At 36.2% G+C, this 23,477-nt stretch overlaps 1 protein-coding gene across 1 annotated transcript; it reads left to right on the top strand.

Moving 5' to 3' along the window:
• Window positions 1–18,115: 18,115 nt before the first annotated feature.
• DEFB129 (defensin beta 129) lies at window positions 18,116–20,284 on the top strand (the record flags this gene model as incomplete). The annotated part of the gene is given in 3 exon segments (XM_079719344.1): window positions 18,116–18,173; window positions 19,839–20,017; window positions 20,021–20,284. Coding segments are annotated over 3 exon segments (501 nt in total).
• Between the last annotated feature and the right edge of the window lie 3,193 nt (window positions 20,285–23,477).

Below are 23,477 nucleotides of genomic sequence, written 5' to 3'. Positions count from 1 at the left end.
GTTATTTTGAAAATGCATCCACCGAGAGAAAACTAAGTATGTAGGGACAGGCTCAACAAAATACTTACCTCATTTAGATTTACTCCTGATTATTTTAGGTATAAAACAATAGTTACAGATAATTTTAAATGTTTGGAGCAATAAAATTGATATACCTCATAAATTATGGATAAACTTTCAGGTTAGTCAAAAGTGTGTTCTTAACTATTCCCATCATATCAGACCAAGAGGCAATAGAAGATATTAGGCATATTTTTCCCCTTTGAAATACTCCATTTGATATTCCTGCAGCCCTTGAAAATACCCATTGCAGCCATGCATCTTTCTCCTTTTCTTCAATCATAGCCCTGTGAATGGCTAGCCCTGGTTTTCATTGTCTTCCATTCAAGTGTTAAATTCAGGTATTCTGGATTTCAAGTGCCACCTAGTGGACAAAGCAAATTTTCTTTCTAGCTGTCCTAATATTCCAAATTCCAAAACTTCAAGATAGCTCCCAGGAAATGATGAACATCACACTTCTGTAATTGTTCTCTAAGGTCCATATACATTTAGAGACTTCAAAATATTGACCAAAGAATTCTCTAGTATCAAGGAGAACCTTAAAAATTCTAAAGGAATTAGAGACTATTATAGTTTTTACCCTGTGCAGGCAACTTTCAAAAAGTGTAAGTACACAATATCTTCCGAAATTAAAAATCACTTCAGGAAATTCCCTGGCAGTCAAGTGGTTAGGACTCAGCACTTTCACTGCCGAGGGCCCGGGTTAAATCCCTGGATGGGGAACTAAGAGCCCCCAAGCCACGTGGTGCAGCCAAAAAAAAAAATTTAAAAGTCACTTCATGAAGAGACAAGTTTTCCCAACCACACTTCTTGACACACCTGTGTCAATCAAATGCAATGTTAAAAGAAAGCTTCAAATTGACTGGTCCTGGAGTGAATTTTAGTTTGAACAAAGCAGCTGTTAAAAAAAGAAAAACACATTGGGACATTAGAGATATTTGAAAATAGACTGAATAGTAACTGTTAAATATAATGGAAATTTTATTAATTTTGCTAAGTGTGATAATATTATGTTGGAAAATAACAGTTTTCAAAAAATGTTTATTAGGATATATAGAAATGGAATATCATAATGTTTATAATTTACCTTGAAATATTTCAGCAAAGAATAATGGGGCAAGTTCCAAAAAGAAGGGTAAAAAAAGAAAATATTCCAACCAGCTGAACACGTTTTGAAATATTGGGCCACCATTTATTTAGAATGTTATTTTTTTTACTGAAATCTTATCTATCATAGTCCTAGAAATGTTATTTTAAACATGGACTATTTACTGGGCACGATGTATGTACCACAAGCTATATTAGAGACATTTTACTTGGAGATAAGAAATATATATCTGAGGTCAAATAAACAAAGCAGCTTCAAATTAAAAACAAAAAGCATATACACTAAAAGGGCTGGTTAAGGAAAAAATAATAAATGGAAACAAAATTAAGGAGAAGGCTGACCTGACTGTACAATAATGTAAGTCTTTTAGAAAACAGACATTGAAGATGCCTCTCAGAAAAATCTGAGTGCACTAAGTTCTGTTTCTTGTTGCCACTGGTAGTGGTGGTGGTCTGCTTTTTTTTAAAAGAGCCTTGTTTAAAAAAAAAAAAAGAGCCTTGTTAAAATATAATTGACATACAATAAACTGCATTTATTTAAAGTTCACAAATTTATATATATGACATATGTATACATCTGTGAAACCATCATCATCATCAAGTTAATGAACATACCCATCGCTCTAAAAAGCTTCTCCCTGCCCCTTTGTAATTCCTCTCTCCTGACCTCCCCCACCTTCCATCCAGTGAACCACTGATCTTCTTTCTGTCATTACAGATTAGTTCGCATTTTTCAGAATTGTATATAAATAGAGTTGTACAGTATGTATTCTTTTTTAATTAATTAATTAATCTGTTTACTTATTTATTTATTTTGGCTGCGTTGGGTATTTGTTGCTGCGCACGGGCTTTCTCTAGTTACCGGGAGCAAGGGCTATTCTTCGCTGTGGTGCGCGGGCTTCTCATTGAGGGGGCCTCTCTTGTTGCAGAGCATGGACTCTAGACGTGTGGGCTTCAGTAGTTGTGGCACACAGTCTCAGTAGTTGTGGCTCACGGGCTCTAGAGCGCAGGCTCAGTAGTTGTGGCACACCGGCTTAGTTGCTCCGCGGCATGTGGGATCTTCCTGGACCAGGGCTCGAACCCATGTCCCCTGCATTGGCAGGCAGATTCTTAACCACTGTGCCACCAGGGAAGCCCTATATATTTTTTTATTATGGTTTCTCTAACTCATTATAATTATTCTTAGATTCACCCATGCTGTGACACATATTGATAATTCATTCCTTTTTATTACTAAATACTAAATTTATTTCTCCATTCACCTGTTGATGGACATTAGGGTTGTTTACATTTGTTTACTATTATAAATTATTATAAGTTATTATTATAAATTAAAGTGTGGTAAACATTCATGTACATAAGCTTTTCTTTTTCTTGGTAAATAACTAGGAATATATTGGCTGGGGCAAATGATAAGAGTTTGTTTAATTGTTAAGAAACTGCCAAATTATTTTTCCAAAGTGACTGTACCATTTTATTTTATTTTATTTATTTATTTTTTTTGTGGTACGTGGGCCTCTCACTGCTGTGGCCTCTCCCGTTGCGGAGCACAGGCTCGGGACGCGCAGGCTCAGCGGCCATGGCCCACGGACCCAGCCGCTCCACGGCATGTGGGATCCTCCCGGACCGGGGCACGAACCCTCGTTCTCTGCATCGGCAGGCGGACTCTCAACCACTGCGCCACCAGGGAAGCCCGACTGTACCATTTTAGATGTCACAAATAGTGTATGAAATTTTCAGTGGCTCTATATCCTGGTATGAGCAATCTTTTTAATTTTATACATTCCAGTAGGCATGTAGTAGTATCTCATTATGGTTGTAATTTGCATTTCCCTAATGAGAAATGATAATGAGATTCTTTTCCTGTTTTATTTACCACAGTAATTCTTCTTTAGTGAAGTATCTATTCAGATCCTTTGCCCATTTTATACTTGGGTTATTTTATATTGTTATTTGTAGTTCTTTTACAGATTAAAAATATTATTTGGGAATTCTTTATGTATTCTAGCTCTAAGTTCTCTATCATATATGTGATTTGCAAATATTTTTCTCCCAGTCTGTTGCTTGTCATCTCATTCTCTTAAGAGTATCATTCAAAGAGGAGGTTTTTTGTCCTGATGAAGTCCAATTGATAATTTTTTTCTCTTATGGATTATGCTTTGGCTGTTGAATCTAAGAAATTTTTGCCTAGCTCAGATTCACAAAGATTTTCTCATATGTTTTCACTTAGAAGTTTTATAGTTTTAGGTTTTATATTTAGGTCTATGGTCCATTTGGAGTTAATTTTTATATACAGTATGAGGTGGATCTAAGGGAGGCTTTGCATATGAATATCCATTTGTTCCAGCATCATTTGTTAAAAATTCTTTCTCCTCCAAATTGCCTTTCCACTCTTGTAAAAAATCAGATGACCACATATATCTGTGTCTATTTCTCAATGCTTTATTCTATTCATATCAACTGGGGATATACAAAATATATATAATCATATATATGTATTTTTTCTTATGTATATAATGGAGACTTCCACATAAAGATGACAGATTGAACATGCACACACATACTTTCATCTATCTAGAAACAAAACTAAAAAGATAATTCATAAAAAGTATTTTTAAGGCACTAATTCTCAAGAAAGGAAAATCAAAAGAGAAGATTATAGCAATAATTTTTTTGAATCATATTGTTTGGGCACATAGAGGTAAATTACCCCCCAAAAATCAGATAAAAGACATGAATGCAGTTGACTCTGAGTAGGCAGTATGAGAGATAAAAGACTTGGAGCAAACTCTCTTTACTGAAAATTTGAATCTCTAAACTATGTACCTAATTAGCTTAATAAACAGCAAAATCAGGAAGAGATGAAGTCAAAAAGACAAGAAAAAGATAGGAAAGAGAAGGAAGAACAAAGAAAGGAAAGAAGATGGATACATACTGTGGAGTGCTATGTATCTTTTATATAGAATAATGTGTATGTAGACTACACAGACACAGACACTTCCCTGGTGGTCCAGTGGTTAAGACTCCACACTTGTATTGCAGGGGGCACAGGTTCAATTTGATCCCTGGTCAGGGAACTAAGATACTGTATGCTTCACAGCATGGTCAAAGAGGGGAAAAAAAAAGACCAAAAAAAATGAGTAAACATTGGAAGGAAAATACTCTTAAATATATATATATATATATATATATATATATATATATATATATATATATATATATATAGACACAGAATAATTAATGGTATTCTACTTCCAGACATGACAAAGACCGTATCCTCAGAGAAAACAACCATAAAATCTGGACATATTACAAAAATAAACTGTCTGAACATACTGAACTGAATAATGGTAGAAACATTCTGGTTAGGAGCTCATGCTTGTTGGAAGAGGGACGTCATGGATTTATACAAGTCTCTAGCTCTGCGGTTTTTAGCCTGGGGCTAAGTGAAACCATGTGGTATGCATGGTGGTGACAAGAATGCATGTGGGAAAACTCACAGTCTTTCTGGTATGTTTAATGAGAAAAGTAAAGCCAGAAAACAATGAATGCTAATGTGAGGGGTCAAATCCTGTGATAGAAATGGCCAGAAAGGGGAATCCCCAAACTCTGTTTGATGGATCCTTGAACCATCCATGCATGAAACAAACTCAGAATAGCTCAGCTAGAAAGAGAGAGGAAAGTGGGGAGAGAAATGAAAAAACAGAAAAGAGACTAGAGCTACTGCACAAGAAACAGTTTGCAGCTCAAATCCAGCCAGGAAAATTACTGCTAAAATAAAGAAAAATTACTCACTGAAGAAAAATTTAAAATAACAGAATGCAAAATCTCCACAATTTAATACCATAATGTGCATAATACAATCCAAAATTGCCCAGCTTATAAGGAATTTAAAAAATACAACACATTCTCAAGAGAAAATAAAATCAGCTGGAACAAGCCATGAGAAAACCAGACATTAGAACTAAAAGACAAGGAGTTTGAAACAATTATTATAACTAATCACAAGAAAGCAAAGCAAAATATGTTTTCAATGAATGGAAACCTCAGCCACATAATGGGAAGTCTCAACACAAAAAATTAGAAAATACCAAATAAAAACCAAATGGAATATTAGAATTAAACTTCAATTTATGAAGTTAAAAAATGTCCTAAATAACCTAACAGCTTTATAAATATAATAGGGAAAGGGAAGTGAACTTGAAGATGATAGATCAATAGAAATTATCCAAGGTGAAAAAACAGAAAGAAAAATATTTTTAAACATGAACAAACTCATAGACCTGTTAGATGATACCAAATTATGAGGCATTTATGCAATTGAAATGCAAGAAGTAGGAGAAAGAAAATATGAAGAAGAAAAAAATTTTTAAGAAATAATGGGTGTGAGACATTGGTTCAAGATGGCAGAACAGATGGATGTGCACTCACCTCTTCTTGCAAGAGCACTGGAATCACAACGAACTGCTGAACAATCATCGACAGGAAGACACTGGAACTCACCAAAAAAGATACCCCACATCCAAAGACAAAGTAGAGGCCACAATGAGATGGTAGGAGGGGCGCAATCACAATAAAACCAAATCCCATAACTGCTGGACTGGGGGCTCACAAACTGGAGAAGACTTATACCACAGAAGTCCACCCACTGGAGTGAAGGTTCTGAGGCCCATGTCAGGCTTCCAAACCTGGAAGCCTAGGGGAATTTGATGGCAAGATTTTGACAGGACTTGGGGAAATAGAGACTCCACTCTTGGAGGGCACACACAAAGTAGTATGTGCATTGGGACCCAGGGGAAGGAGCAGTGACCCCATAGGAGACTGAACCAGACCTACCTGCTAGTGTTGGAGGCTCTCCTGCAGAGGCGGGGGGTGGCTGTGTCTCACTGTGAGGACAAGGAAGTGGCAGCAGAAATCTGGGAAGTACTCCTTGGTGTGAGCCCTCCCAGAGTCCGCCATTAGCCCCAGAAAGAGCCCAGGTAGGCTCCAGTGTTGGGTCGCCTAAGGCTCAACAACCAACAGGGAGGGAACCCAACCACACCCACCAGCAGACAAGTGGATTAAAGTTTTACTGAGCTCTGCCCACCAGCACAACAGCCAGCTCTACCCACCACCAGTCCCTCCCATTAAGAAAATTGCTCAAGCCTCTTAGATAGCCTCATCCACCAGAGGGCAGAGAGCAGAAGCAAGAAGAACTACAATCCTGCAGCCTGTGGAATGGAAACCACATTCACAGAAAGATAGAGAAAATGAAAAAGCAGAAGGCTATGTACGAGATGAAGGAACAAGATAAAAACCCAGAAAAACAACTAAGTGAAGTGGAGATAGGCAACTTTCCAGAAAAAGAATTCAGAATAATGATAGTGAAGATGATACAGGAGCTTGGAAAAAGAATGGAGGCAAAGATCAAGAAGATGAAAGAAATGTTTAACAAACACGTAGAAGAATTAAAGAACAAACAGAGATGAACAATACAATAACTGAAATGAAGAATACACTAGAAGGAATCAATAGCAGAATAACTGAGGCAGAAGAAAGAATAAGTGACCTAGAAGACAGAATGATGGAATTCACTGCTGCGGAACAGAAAAAAGTTAAAAGATTGAAAAGAAATGAAGACAGCTTAAGAGACCTCTGGGACAACATTAAACGAAACAACATTCACATTATAGAGGTCCCAGAATGAGAAGAGAGAGAAAGGACACGAGAAAATATTTGAAGAGATTATAGTCGAAAATTTCCCTAACATGGGAAGGGAAATAGCCACCCAAGTCGAGGAAGCGCAGAGAGTCCGATACAGTATAAACCCAAGGAGAAACATGCCCAGACACATAGGAATCAAACTGGCAAAAATTAAAGACAAAGAAAAATTATTGAAAGCAGCAAGGGAAAAACAACAAATAACATATAAGGGAACTCCCATAAGGTTAACAGCTGATTTCTCCGCAGAAACTCTACAAGCCAGAAGGGAGTGGCATTACATATTTAAAGTGATGAAAGGGAAGAACCTACAACCAAGATTACTCTACCTGGCAAGGATCTCATTCAGATTCGATGGACAAACCAAAAGCTTTAGAGACAAGCAAAAGTTAAGAGAATTCAGCACCACCAAACCAGCTCTACAACAAATGCTAAAGGAACTTCTCAAAGTGGGAAACACAAGAAAAGAAAAGGACCTACAAAAACAAACCCAAAACAATTAAGAAAATGGTCATAGGAACATACATATCGATAATTACCTTAAACATGAATGGATTAAATGCTCCAACCAAAAAAAACAGGCTCACTGAATGGATACAAAAACAAGACCAATATATATGTTGTCTACAAGAGACCCACTTCAGACCTAGGGACACATATAGACTGAAAGTGAGGGAATGGAAAAAGATATTCCATGCAAATGGAAACCAAAAGAAAGCTGGAGTAGCAATACTCATATCAGATAAAATAGACTTTAAAATAAAGAAAGTTACAAGAGACAAGGAGGGACACTACATAATGATAAAGGGATCAATCCAAGAAGAAGATATAACAAATATAAATATATATGCTCCCAACATAGGAGCACCTCAATACATAAGGCAACTGCTAACAGCTATAAAGAGGAAATCAACAGTAACACAATAATAGGGGAGGACTTTAACACCTCACTTACACCAATGGACAGATCATCCAAACAGAAAATTACTAAGTAAACACAAGCTTTAAATAACACAATAGACAAGATAAATTTAATTGATATTTATAGGACATTACATCCAAAAACAGCAGATTACACTTTCTTCTCAAGTGCACATGGAACATTCTCCAGGATAGATCACATCTTGGATAACAAATCCAGCCTCAGTAAATTTAAGAAAATTGAAATCATATCATGCATCTTTTCTGACCACAACGCTATGAGATTAGGAATCAATTATATGGAAAAAAAACATAAAAACACAAACACATGGAGGCTAAACAATATGTAACTAAATAACCAGGAGACCACTGAAGAAATCAAATCGGAAATCAAAAATTACCTAGAGACAAATGACAATGAAAACACAATGATCCAAAACCTATGGGATGCAGCAAAAGCAATTCTAAGAGGGAAGTTTACAGCAATACAAGCCTACCTCAAGAAACAAGAAAAATCTCAAATAAACAATCTAACCTTACAACTAAAGGAACTAGAGACAGAAGAACAAACAAAACCCAAAGTTAGTAGAAGGAAAGAAATCATAAAGATCACAGCAGAAATACATGAAATAGAAACAAGGAAAACAATAGCAAAGATCAATAAAACTAAAAGTGGGTTCTTTGAGAAGATAAACAAAATTGATAAAACCTTAGCCAGACTCATCAAGAAAAAGAAGGAGAGGACTCTAATCACTAAATTAGAAATGAAAAAGGAGAAGTTACAACAGACACTGCAGAAATACAAAGCATCCTAAGAGACAACAACAAGCAACTCTATGCCAAAAAAAAATGGACAACCTGGAAGAAATGGACAAATTCTTAGAAAAGTATAACCTTCCAAGACTGAACCAGGAAGAAATAGAAAATATGGACAGACCAATCACAAGTAATGCAATTGAAACTGTGATTTAAAATCTTCCAACAAAAAAAATTCCAGCACCAGATGGCTTCACAGGTGAATTCTATCAAACATTTAGAGAAGAGCTAACACCCATCCTTCTCAAACACTACCAAAAAATTGCAGGGGAAGGAACACTCCCAGACTCATCCTATGAGGCCACCATCACCCTGATACCAAAACCAGACAAAGATACTACAAAAAATGAAAATTAAAGACGAATATCACTGACGAATATAGATGCAAAAATCCTCAACAAAATACTAGCAAACAGATTCAACAACACATTAAAAGGATCATACACCATGACCAAGTGGGATTTATCCCATGGATGCAAGGATTCTTCAATATACACAAAACAATCGATGTGATACATCATATTAACAAATTGAAATAAAAACCATATGATCATCTCAATAGAAGCAGAAAAAGCTTTTGACAAAATTCAACACCCATTTATGACAAAAACTCTCCAGAAAGTGGGCATAGAGGGAACGTACCTCAACATAATAAAAGCCATATACAACAAACCCACAAAACATCATTCTCAATGGTGAAAAATGGAAAGCATTTCCTCTAAGATCAAGAACAAGACAAGGATGTCTGCTCTCACCACTATTATTCAACATAGTTTTGGAGGTCCTAGCCACAGGAATCAGATAAGAAAAAGAAATAAAAGGAATAGAAATTGGAAAAGAAGAGGTAAATTTGTCACTGTTTGCAGATGACATGATACTATACATAGAGAAGCCTACAGATGCCACCAGAAAACTACTAGAGCTAATCAATGAATTTGGTAAAGTTGCAGGATACAAAATTGATGCACAGAAATCTCTTGCATTCCTATACACTAATGATGAAAAGTCTGAAAGAGAAATTAAGGAAACACTCCCATTTACCACTGCAACAAAAAATAAAATAAAATACCTAGGAATAAACCTACCTAAGGAGACAAAAGACCTGTATGCAGAAAACTATAAGACACTGATGAAAGAAATTAAAGATGATACAGATGGAGAGATATACCATGTTCTTGGATTGGAAGAATCAATACTGTGAAAATGACTCTACTACCCAAAGCAATCTACAGATTCAATGCAATCCCTATCAAATTACCAATGGCAATTTTCACAGAACTAGAACAAAAAATCTTAACATTTGTATGGAGACAAAAAAGACCCTGAATAGCCAAAGCCCTCTTGAGGGAAAAAAAGGAGCTGGAGGACTCAGACTCCCTGACTTCAGACTCTACTAGAAAGCTACAGTAATCAAGACAATATGTTACTGGTACAAAAACAGAAATATAGATCAATGGAACAGGATAGAAAGCCCAGAGAAAAAACCCACACACCTATAGTCAACTTATTTATAACAAAGGAGGCAAGAATATACAGTGGAGAAAAGACAGCCTCTTCAATAAGTGGTGCTGGGAAAACTGGACAGCTACATGTAAAAGAATGAAATTAGAACACTCACTAACACCATACACAAAAATAAACTCAAAATGGATTAGAGACCTAAATGTAAGACCAGACACTATAAAACTCTTAGAGGAAAACATAGGAAAAACACTCTTTGACACAAATTACAGCAATATCTTTTTTGATCCACCTCCTAGAGTAATGGAAATAAAAACAAAAATAAACAAATGGGACCTACTGAAACTTAAAAACTTTTGCAAAGCAAAGGAAACTACAAACAAGACAAAAAGACAACCCTCAGAATGGGAGAAATGTTTTGCAAATGAATCAATGGACAAAGGGTTAATCTCCAATATATACAAACAGCTCATACAGCTCAATATTAAAAAAAAAAAAAACCCAATCCAAAAATGGGTAGAAGACCTAAATAGACATTTCTCCAAAGAAAACATACAGATAGACAAGAAGCACGTGAAAAGCTGCTCAACATCACTAATTATTAGAGAAATGCAAATCAAAACTACAGTGAGGTATCACCTCATACCAGTTAGAATGAGCATCAAAAGAAAATCTACGAACAACAAATGCTGGAGAGGGTGTGGAGAAAAGGGAACACTCTTACACTGTTGGTGGGAATGTAAATTGATACAGCCACTATGGAGAACAGTATGGAGGTTCCTTAAAAAACTAAAAATAGGGCTTCCCTGGTGGCTCAGTGGTTGAGAGTCCGCCTGCCGATGCAGGGGATGCGGGTTTGTGCCCCGGTCTGGGAAGATCCCACATGCCACAGAGTGGCTGGTCCCGTGAGCCATGGCCACTGAGCCTGCGCGTCCGGAGCCTGTGCTCCGCAACGGGAGAGGCCACAACAGTGAGAGGCCCGCGTACTGCCAAAAAAAAAAAAAAAAAAGGATAACCAACAATGTCCTATCTTATAGCACAGGAAACTCTGCTCAATGTTTTGTGGCAGCCTGGATGAGAGGGGAGTTTGGGAGAGAATGGATATATGCATATGTATGACTGAGTTCCTTTGCTGTGCACCTGAAGCTATCACAACATTGTTAATCAGCTATACTCCAATATAAAATAAAAAGTTAAAAAAAGAAGATACATGCACCCCAATGTTCATTGCAACACTATTTACAATAGCCAAGACATGGAAGCAACCTAAATGCCCATCAACAGATAAATGGATAAAGAAGAGGTGGTACATATTTACAATGGAATATTACTCAGCCATAAAAAAGAATGTAAAATGTGGAACAAATGGAATTGTATGTGCTTTCAAAGGGTGATATTTATAAGAAAGTGTCCTAAAAATGATTTGTTCAGAGTGAGGAATTTTAGGATGATAGGAAGTCCCTCGAGTTTAGCCTTCATGCAATTTTGTAGATTCAAACATAAAATTTGTCCAGAATTTAAAGATTTAGATGCCTTCCTAAATTGTTACAATGCTTTACCAAATCTGTGACTCCTACATAACACAAACCAGTGGTCAAATGTAAAACAGTATATTGTAGATTCACTGTAGGTTTTCAACCTTTTTAGATATATGCACGTGGACATTTTTATAATGCAATTACAACCACCACAAAATTAGCTTTTTAAATTGCAGACAGTAATGCATGTCAAACTAATATGTAGTGGCCTTTTCAAGGCCTAGTCCCAGGGAAAACATTTTGTAGAGTTTAAGGCAGCGGGAGGAAGGGAAGGAATAATTTTTTATTTAAAGTTAATTTCTGAGGAATATTTTGTGACTTTAATTGGTAAATATGTTAACAGCACCAAGTACATAATCTTTTACATCATGTCTTCAGCTATTTGTATTTTAACTTGAGTGAGTTCAGTGGTCTGAAACATGATTCTGAGCTTCACATGAATTACATCTTACTGTGGAACTCAAAAGTTCCATCCCTGAATTTGGCAGTTGTTATTACCTAGGCATCCTGCAGTTATACAGGTATTCAGGTACACGTTCCTGACTACAAAGCTGCTTTTGAACCTTGTTATGTTGAAATACTAGAAAAGTAACAATGATGGCAGCAATGAAGGTCACAGAAATCATTAGATAAAGGGAAAACAACGAGGGGGGTCCTGCATAATTTTCTTTTAATAAATAAAGTGAGACTTAGGTGGTGGGAAGAAGGAACTAAATACTCTACTTACCACCATGTGTGTGCATGCATGCGTGTTTGTGTGGGCACTCACATGTGTGTATGTTATCCAATCCCTTTTCTTTGAAACTTCTAAGATTAAAATAGGGGAGAAATCCTGTATGTTGCAATGATAGAATTTTTTGAAATATTAGGAAATCACAATTCTCCAGGCTCTCCATCTTGATTTATGCTTGAGTTGTTATGTGCCATATTTGCTTTGAAACCTTTGATTATCAGTAGTTTTACTAAAATTATGAAGAAATAATCCACTTTCATCTGCTTTCTAGATTCCTTAATCTAAGTTCATAAGACAGAACTTGTTGATAGCGTAGTTTTCTAAGTGTTGCAAGTTTGCAGCCATTACCACTTCAAAGAAGTTTGAATGAGGGAATTTTTCCCCTTGTTAAAATAGTTCCTGTTTCTGTAGAAACTTCATTTTTAGATCTGTGATGGATGAGCTATCATAATTCAAGTATACAGTTCTTTTTTCTATGTCTTTGTTCTATGTCTTTGTCTATGTTCTTTTTTCTTTTTTCTAATGTCTTCATCCAATAGTGAAGACATTAAAGATGCAGCAAGCTTATGAAGTACTACTTTCTAAAAGAAATAGGAGGCATTTTCATCTTTACTATTGTACTTTTGGTTATGCAAACACTTTGATGATACAAATGTTTATGTCCCCCATAAATCTGGTGGGAAATCACTTTTGATTTTGTTGATTAAGTTAAACGGTCTATAGTAGGATAGAGTACTGGGTACAAGTGTTCCAAAGTAAGATGAAAGACTATGGTAAAAATGCTAGATCTTAAGAAAGAAACTGGTTTATGCACTAAACATTTTGTGCCTTCGTCTAATATTAACATGATGTCTGTGTAAAATGACAAAAGGAACCAGTGTTGAATCACGTTTTATTTCCTGTCATTCTGCATTAGCCCAGATTGCTAAATGTTTTCTTTCCAAGAAGTTTGATTGAATTACTGTATACATTTGCTGTCCTATGTGACAGTTTTGTCATTGTTAGAGATTTCAGTAATTAAAATGGGAAACAGAAGCTTAGGTTATTTTTCTTATCAAAACTATGTTCGGGCTTCCCTGGTGGCGCAGTGGTTGAGAGTCCGCCTGCCGATGCAGGGGACACGGGTTCGTGCCCTGGTCCTGGAAGATCCCACATGCCGTGGAGCGGCTGGGCCCGTGAGCCATGGCCGCTGAGCCTGCATGTCCAGAGCCTGTGCTCCGCAACGGGAGAGGCCACAACAGTGAGAGGCCCGTGTACCGCAAAAACAAACAAACAAACAAACAAAAAAAAACTATGTTCCTTGGAGCCACAATATTATGATGGTTTTCGTGCTCTTGTACACTGGATGTCTTAAGCTGAGTGCAGTTTAGGGGATCCTTTCTAATTACAGGAAGGCACTTCTTTTCTTCAACACTGTGATCTGACCTGTGACAAATCTGTACTATACACTATGTAAATGGCTAACAAGTCAATTGCATACCAACTGAATGTACAAATCTTAGTGCTGGTGCTGAAATCTCTCCAGAATAATCATCATGATCTCAAAGTTTGTTTCAAAATTTGCAAGCATCAAGTGTCAATCAAAACGAGATGCTTTAGCATGAGACTTCAACATTCATTAGTGTTTCATCTTGTTTTGAGTTTAGAGTTTTTGATTCTCTGCTATTTTTACTGTACTGTTTCATTTAAATTTCCTACATGCTAACTTCGTTTGTGTGATTGAAATAAAATTGCAGTATATACGTGAAAAAAAAAAGAATGAAATAATGTCATTTGCAGCAACATGGATGGACCTAGAGGTTGTCATACTGAGTGAAGTAAGTCAGACACAGAAAGACAAATATCATATGATATCACTTTATGTGGAATCTTTTTTTAAAAAAGGTACAAATGAACTTATTTACAAAACAGAAGTAGAGTCATGGATGTAGAAAACAAACTTATGGTTACCAGGGGATAAGGAGAGGAGAGAGATTAATTGGGAGATTGGGACTGACATATACACACTACTATATATAAAAATAGATAACTAATAAGAACCTTCTGTATAGCATAGGGAACTCTACTCGATACTCTGTAATGGCTTATATGGGAAAAGAATCTAAAAAAACAAAGAAAGATTGGATATATGTATACGTATAACTGATTAATGTTGCTGTATATCAGAAACTAACACAACACTGTAAATCAACTATACTCCAATAAAAAAAATTTTTAAAGGTGAAATCAAAAAATACCTTGAGACAAATCAAAATGGAAACACAACACACCAACACATATGAGAAACAGCAAAAGCAATTCTAAAAGAAACATTCATAGAAATAAATGTCTACATCAAGAAACAAGAATGATCTCAACTAAACAACATAACTTTACTCCTCAAGAAACTAAAAATAGAAGAACAGATTAAGCCCAAAGTTAGTAGAAGGCAGTAAATAATAAAAATCAGAGCAGAAATAAATTAGAGACTAAAAAGACAATAGAAAAGATGAATCAAACTAAGAGCTGGGCTTCTTCAGATAAACAAAATAGACAAAACTTTAGCTAGACTCACCAAGAAATAAAGAAAGTAGAGTCAAATACTGTAAATAAAATCAGAAAAAGAAAGAGGAGACATTACAACCGATACCACAGAAATACAAATGATCGTAAGAGACCAGTATGAAAAGTTATACACCAACAAACTGGACAATCCAGGGAAAAAAAATTGATACGTTCCTAGAAACATACAATCTACCAATTCTGAATCATGTAGAAATAAAAAAGCTGAGCAGACCAATTAGCAAGGAGATTGAGTCAGTAATCAAAAACCTCCCAACAAAAAAAAGTCCAAGACCAGATGCCTTCACCAGTAAATTCTATCAAAAATTCAAAGAAAAATCAATACCAATTCTTCTCAACTCTTCCAAAATGTAGAAGAGAGGGAACACCTCCAAACTCAGTTTATGAGACCAACATTACCCTGATACCAACACCTGACAGGGACACCATGAGAAAAGAAAATTACAGGCCAATATCACTGATGAACATAGATGTAAAAATTCCAAATAAAATATTAGCCAACCAAATTCGACAATACATTTAAAGAATCATAAACTGTGATCAAGTCGGATTTATTCTAGAGACCCAAGAATGGTTCAACATTCACAAATCAATCAATATGTTACACCACATTAACAAAATGAAGGATAAAAATCATATGATCATCTCGATAGATGTAGAAAAAAGCATTTGACAAAATTCAACATTCGTCTAAGATATAAACTCCCAACAAAGTGTGTATAGAGGTAATATACCTCAACATAATGAAGACCATATGCGACAAGCCCACAACTAACATCATACTTAATGATGAAAAGCTGAAAGTTTTTCCTGTAAGATCAAGAACAAGACAAGAATGCCCACTCTTGCCACTTTTATTCAACATAGTACTGGACATTGTAGCCAGAGCAAATAGTCAAGAAAAAGAGATAAAAGCCATCCATATCAGAAAGGAAGAAGTAAAATTGTGAAGATTTGCATATGATATGATATTACATATTTTTAAAAACCCTAAAGGCTCCACCAAAAAAAAAACTGGTAGAACTAATAAACAAATTTAGTAAAATTGCAGAATACAAAAACAATAAACAAAAACCTGTTGTTTCTATACACTAATAATGAACTATCAGAAAGAGAAACTAAGAAAACAATCCCATTTACAATTGCATCAAAAAATAAAATACTTAGGAATAAGTTTAACGAAGGAAGTGAAAAACCTGTACACTGAAACTATAAGACATTGATGAAAGAAACTTAAGAAAACACAAATAAAAGGAAATATATGTCACACTCATGGATTAGAAGAATCAGTATTATTAAAATGTCCATACTACCCATAGCAATCTATAGATTTAATGCAATCCCTATCAAAATTCCAATGGCTTTTTTCACGGAACTAGAACAAACAATTCTAAAACCTCTGTGGAACCACAAAAGACCCAAAATAGAAAAGCACTATTGACAAAGAACAAAACTGGAGGTATTACACTCCCTGATTTCAAAATACATTACAAATCTATAGTAATCAAAACAGTACTGCATTGGCATAAAAACAGACATGTAGATCAATTGAACAGAAAGAATAGAGAGCCCAGAAATAAAACCACACATATACGGTCAATTAATTTACAACAAAGGAGTAATAATATATAATGGGGAAAGGACATCCTCTTTAATTGATGGTGTTGAGAAAACTGTACAGCAACATGCAAAAGAATGAAACTGGACCATTATCTTACATCATACACAAAAACTAACTCAAAATGGATTAAAAACCTGAATTTAAAACCTAAAACCGTCAAACTCCATGAAGAAAATATAGGCAGTAAGCTCCTTAATATCAGTCTTGGCGATGATTTTTTTAGATTTGACACCAAAAGCAAAGTTAACAAAAGCAAAAATAAACAGGTGGGAGTACAACAAACTAAAACACTTCTGCACAGCAAAGAATATCATCAACAAAATGAAAAGACAACCTACTAAATGGGAGAAAATGTTTGCAAATCATATATCTGATAAGAGGTTAATATCTGAATTATCAACATATAAAGAACTCATACAATGCAATAGCAAAAAAAAATCAATTCAAAAATGGACAGAGGATCTGAATAGACATTTTTCCAAAGAAGACATACAGATGGACAACAGGTACATAAAAAGATGTACAACATCACTAATCACCAGGAAAATGCAAATCAAAACCATGATGAGATATCACCTCACACCTGTTAGAATGTCTATCATCAAGAAGATGAGCTAGGTGTTGGCAAGGATGTAAAAGGTGAGGAGAAAAGGGAACCTATGTACACTGTTGGTAGGAATGTAAATTGGTTCAGTCACTATACAAATAATACGGAGGTTCCTCAAAAAAATAAAAATAGAACTACCATATAATCCAGCAATTCCACTTCTGAGGATATATACAAATATTGAATCCTTATGATATACACTTGAAATTAATATAATGTTATATGTTAATTATATCTCATTTTTTTGTTGTTTTTTTGTTTTTGTTTTTTTGCGGTACACGGACCTCTCACTGTTGTGGCCTCTCCCGCTGCGGAGCACAGGTTCCGGACGCGCAGGCTCAGCGGCCATGGCTCACAGGCCCAGCCGCTCCATGGCATGTGGGATCTTCCCGGACCGGGGCACGAACCCGTGTCCCCTGCATCGGCAGGCGGACTCTCAAACACTGCGCCACCAGGGAAGCCTTATATCTCATTTTTTTAAGAAGTTAGAGTTATGCCAAGAACTGCCTCCCACAAACTCATTCAACAAACATATATTGAGTTCTTATGTTGATTCAGTACCCATACTGGCCATTGGAAACAAGAGTACAAAAAAGACAGTCTCTATCCTCCAGTCATCTATGGTTATAACAAGTTCTGCTCTTCTGTATCTCATACACTAAATGCCTTAGGCAAAACTAGGCTCACAAATAGTGAAGCAGATGTATTACTCTTGCCCTGAATAAACTTTAAGAAGGAGAGGTGTAAAGGGTTTGGATTTTCTTTCATATCTTATGTGTCTTATATTTCCCCCCACCAGGATCAAGAACAGGAAATTTGTTGCATGAGGTGTTCAGGAAAGGCTATTCTCAAACAGAATCAGAAAACACAATTGCTGTGAGATTTGGCTGCACTTTACTGCTCATAGCCTAAGGCCATGAAGATGCCAATAAAGGCTGGAGCTCAAGAACACGAACCCAGATCCAAGGCTTCCTCTCTGGCACCCAGCCATGAAGCTCCTTTTTCCTATCTTTGCCAGCCTCATGCTACAGTACCAGGTGAACACAGGTAATGTGAAATCCTAGGTTTAAGCGGGAGGGGTTTGAGGAAGCAGGGATTTGGCTGTCCATGATAATGGGAACCCAAAGAGACGCTAAAAAAATGAGAAGTCCAAGATATGGCTGAAAAGTTTATGTATTACATCAGTCATACACCATCCCCCACATATCCCCATAGGCTCCAACCCCAGACTGTGTCTGATGGGGAAACACAGGAAGCTACAGAGAAAGTAGGGTGTTGTTTGTGTACTCAGAAATTGTCCAGCATATACAACTGCCTTCCTGCCCTCTAATAGTTGTCATCAGGGACTCATGCCAAGTCTACCTCATTTTTGCTCTTTTTCTAATTTAAACCATCTCTTGAAGTAAAGGTTCCTATCAGTTTGTACCTTGGTATAATAAGGAGGAAGTCCTTACCCTTACACTCAGAAAATCTCCTCTCAGGATCCAGTAAACAGGTCTATGTTCTCCATCTCAATTTTTTCAGATTTTTATAGAATTTCATTCCTTTTCTCAGCCTTTGTTTTATTAGAAATCCCCAAATTACCCATAGGAGCATCTAGGAACACATCATGGCAAAAAGCTGAATCAGAGGATTGGCCACTGTTTTTTGAAAAGAAGATAGAAACATTGAGACTTGTTTCAAAATACAAGAATCATCCAGATATTAAATTGGCAATGGGTCTAGGAAGGGAAAGAAAAAGAGTCAAAGATGTTTCTATTTTTTTTTATCTTGGGACCTTAAGAGAAGGGCTATAATATAAGCCAGTATGGCTGTGTCATCTTGGGTAAAGTCAAATTTGAGCCTGAAATGCCACATAAGATAGTAGGGTTAATCAGTGTAGCTGCTTAAAATACAAGAATTTTACAATGTTGTCTTCAGTGAGAAACAATATTGAAATGTATGTGAACATTAGGTGCTACATAAATCTCTTGTGCTTTATAGAAAATCAGTTGAATTGTTGAGTGAGGGAGAAGCTTCTTGATTTGGAAAAGAGAAATAGATGGAACAATGGGATGGAAAATTCATCCAGCAGATGAAGATGAGGTACTACTCTAAGCAGGGAATTCAGAGATAAAGATAACAATGTGGGGGTTATCTTCATAGAGATGAGGTTAAGGCTATGATAATAAATAAGACCTCTGAGGGACATAGTGTCCAGAGAGGTTGAAAATGATAGAACACCATGCCCCATGCACCACAGGTCAAGCGATTGTCAAGGAGAGTGAGGTCATGGACCACTGAGTTTGGCAAGAACCCAGAACTTCACAAAGTCCTATTGATTCTCTTTTGAAATTCTTTCTTGAATTAGTTTTATGATAGATTTTACTCTTGTTGGTATTTCCTAGGATCATGGGGAGAGATAGTGATATTCTACAAGTGTCTATGATTAGAAGTCTAAAATCTTACCCTGAAGCAAATCATTGCATTCCCTTTTCTTCTTTAGATTTTTTAAGTTATTCAATGAAGGGAGACTAGAGATTTATTTTGGATTTCAGAGATGTACAAAGACTCTCTTGGCCTGCCAGTTGCCTCCACCAACATCCCTAACCACTGTACTTAAAATTTAGCATTAACAAACTCCCTCTGCCTCTATTCCTCTCGCTCCAGCAATTTTAACATCATATCTAGTTATTAACCTTAGCACTTTGGTTTTCTCTTTTCTTTGTGCAGAATACTTTGGCTTGGGAAGATGTGTAATGGCTTTTGGGAGATGCAAAGACCACTGCGCCATGGATGAAAAAGAGGTAGATAAATGCAAAAAGAAAAAAAGTTGTATTGGACCAAAAGTTGTTCGATTGATAAAAAGCTACATACAAAATGAAATGCTCCACACACTTGAAGAGGACTCTTAGGAAGTGCTAAAAATTACCAAGAATTTTAGTGTTGTGATGCAAACAAAAAATCATATTTTAGCTCTTCTGCCCAAATTCAAAAGTGTCAACCCTTTTGCTAACATCAACACCAGCGTCATCCCAAATGCCACCACTGTGAAGTCTGCCACCACCAACCCCATGATCGCAGGAAAGATAATACACACTGCTACTGCTACCAAGAGTGACACCAAAAAAAGAAGAGATTCAGCCACTGACTCCCCACCACCAGCACCAACACCATAGGCACTGCTGACAACATTACTGGACCTGGAGGAAGCAGATGAGCAGGGATGTGGGTCTTTCCTTTAAAACACCAAGTTCCTCTTTATCTTTGCTGTCTATAAACTGAGACATAGAACTGTTTCCTTTATCATCAGTCATTCAATAAACACTGTTTAAGCACCCAGTTTATATAATGTTATCATTCTCTCAGGAGCCTCACAGAGGAGATAGAGCTAGAAAGAGATAGAATTTTAGTTTACATGCCCAGGAGAAAGCAAGCACCAGGAATGCTGACTACAACATTGAATTTGGCCCATGGATGGCCCAAAATAAGCCTCTGTAATGAAGATTTATGGTTCTCATATTATGTGCTTTTCTTGGGGCAACAGGAATGAAAACAGCAGACATACTTTCTTTTTTCATAGATTTTTTCCCACAGAAAGAACCATATGCAAAATAGAATGTGGGGAGAGCAAGTCTACCTTCTCCACAGAAGAACATAACCTAAATTCATGAGCCCATTTAAGATAAAAATATGGGGGAATGAGAGGAGAGAAGAGGGGTAAAGGAGAAGATATATGACTTCTATCTCTGAGCCAAGGCATTTTCAACATGATTCCCAGTGGGACAACAGGAAATAAGTAGAACAGTGCTTTCAATAGATACAGGATACAGACCACAGATGCAAATCATGTAGGTAACTTTTAATTTTCTAGTAGCCACATTAAAAATGTAAAAATAGGGTCTGAAAAGCTAAAAAGCATTTTTAAATGCTTTAAAAAAGTATTGCCCCACCAGACGCAGTCCTGCCCACCAGAAACACAAGATCCAGCCCTACTCACCAGAACACAGGCACAAGTCTCCTCAACCAGGGGGCCTACACAAGCCAACCTTACCCACTGGGGGCAGGCACCAAAAACAATGGGAACTACAAACCCACAGCCTGTGAAAAGGAGACCCCAAACACAGTAAGTTAAGCAAAATGAGAAGACAGAGAAGTATGCAGCAGATGAAGGAGCAAGATAAAAACCCACCAGACCAAACAAATGAAGAGGAAATAGACAGTCTATCTGAAAAATTCAGAGTAACGACAGTAAAGATGATCTAAAATCTTGCAAATAGAATGGAGAAAATACAAGAGATGTTTAACAAGGACCTGGAAGAACAAAAGAGCAAAGAAATGATGATAAACAACACAATAAATGAAATTAAAAATTCTCTAGAAGGAATCAATAACAGAATAACTGAGGCAGAAGAACAGATAAGTGACCTAGAAGACAAAATAGTGGAAATAACTACCACAGAGCAGAATAAAGAAAAAAGAATGAAAAGAATTGAGGACAGTCTCAGAGACCTCTGGAACAACATTAAATACACCAACATTCGAATTATAGGGGTCCAAGAAGAAGAGAAAAAGAAATGGTTTGAGAAAATATTTGAAAAGATTATACTTGAAAACTTCCCTAACATGGGAAAGGAAATAGTCAATCAAGTGCAGGAAATGCAGAGAGCCCCATACAGGATAAATCCAAGGAGAAACATGCCAAGACACATATTAATAAAGCTATCAAAAATTAAATACAAAGAAAAATATTAAAAGCAGCAAGGGAAAAACAACAAATAGCATACAAAGGAATCCCCATAAGGTTAACAGCTGATCTTTCAGCAGAAACTCTGCAAACCAGAAGGGAGTGGCAGGACATATTTAAAGTGATGTTTTCACTTTTATAGGAAAAACTTACAACCAAGATTACTCTACCCAGCAAGGATCTCATTCAGATTCGATGGAGAAATTAAAACCATTACAGACAAGAAAAAGCTAAGAGAATTCAGCACCACCAAACCAGCTTTACAACAAATGCTAAAGGAACTTCTCTAGGCAGGAAACACAGGAGAAGAAAAAGACCTACAATGACAAACCCAAAACAATTAAGAAAATGGTAATAAGATCACACATATCAATAATTACCTTAAATGTAAATGGATTAATTGCTCCAACCAAGACACACACTGGCTGAATGGATACAAAAACAAGACCCATATATATATACGCTGTCTACAAGAGACCCACTTCAGACCTAGGGACACATACAGAAAGTGAGGGGATGGAAAAAGATATTCCATGCAAATGGAAATCAAAAGAAAGCTGGAGTAGCAATTCTCATATCAGACAAAATAAGCTTTAAAATAAAGACTATTACCAGAGACAAAGAAGGACACTACATAATGATCAAGGGATCAATCCAAGAAGATATAATAATTGTAAATATTTATGCACCCAATATAGGAGCACTTCAATATATAAGGTAAATGTTAACAGCCATAAAAGGGGAAATTGACAGTAACACAATCATAGTAGGGGACTAACCTACAGCTAGCATCATACTCAACAGTGAAAAGTTGAAAGCCTTTTCCCTATGATCAGGAATAAGACAAGGATGCCCACTCTTGCCACTTTATTCAACATAGTATTGGAAGTCCTAGGCACAACAATCAGACAGGAAAAATAAATAAAAGGAATCCAAATTGGAAAGGAAGAAGTAAAACTGTCACTGTTTGCAAATGACATGATACTATACATAGAAAATCCTAAAGAGACCACCAGAAAACTACTAGAGCTAATCACTGAATTCAGTAAAGTTTCAAGATACAAAATTAATATAATACAGAAATCTGTTGCATTTCTATATACAAATAAAACTATCAGAAAGAGAAATTAAGGGGGAAAATCCCAATTACAATTGCATCAGAAGGAATAAAATACCTAGGAATAAATCTAATCAAGTAGGTTAAAAAAACCTGTACTCAAAATAATAATAATAAGCAGAAGACATTGATGAAATAAATTGAAGATGACATGAGCAAATGGAAAGATATATCTTGCTCATGGACTGGAATAAATAATATTGTTAATTCAAGGCAATCTACAAGTTCATTGCAATCCTTATCAAAATTCCAATGGCATTTTTCACAGAACTACAGCAAATAATTCTAAAATTTGTATGGAAACACAAAATATCTCAAATAACCAAAACAATCTTGAGAGAAGAACAAATCTGGAGGTGTCATGCTCCCTGATTTCAAATTATACTAAAAAGCTACAGTCATCAATAAACCAGAAATAAACCCACGCTATTATGGTCAATTAATGAATGACAAAGGGGGCAAGAATATGCAATGGGGGAAAAGACAACCTCTTCAATAAGTGGTGCTG

The sequence above is a fragment of the Hyperoodon ampullatus genome, assembly GCF_949752795.1.
Source record: "Hyperoodon ampullatus genome assembly, chromosome: 14".
NCBI lineage: Eukaryota > Metazoa > Chordata > Mammalia > Artiodactyla > Ziphiidae > Hyperoodon > Hyperoodon ampullatus.
The sequence above is the reverse complement of the archived record's forward strand: the minus strand, read 5'-3'. Positions and strand labels throughout refer to the sequence as shown.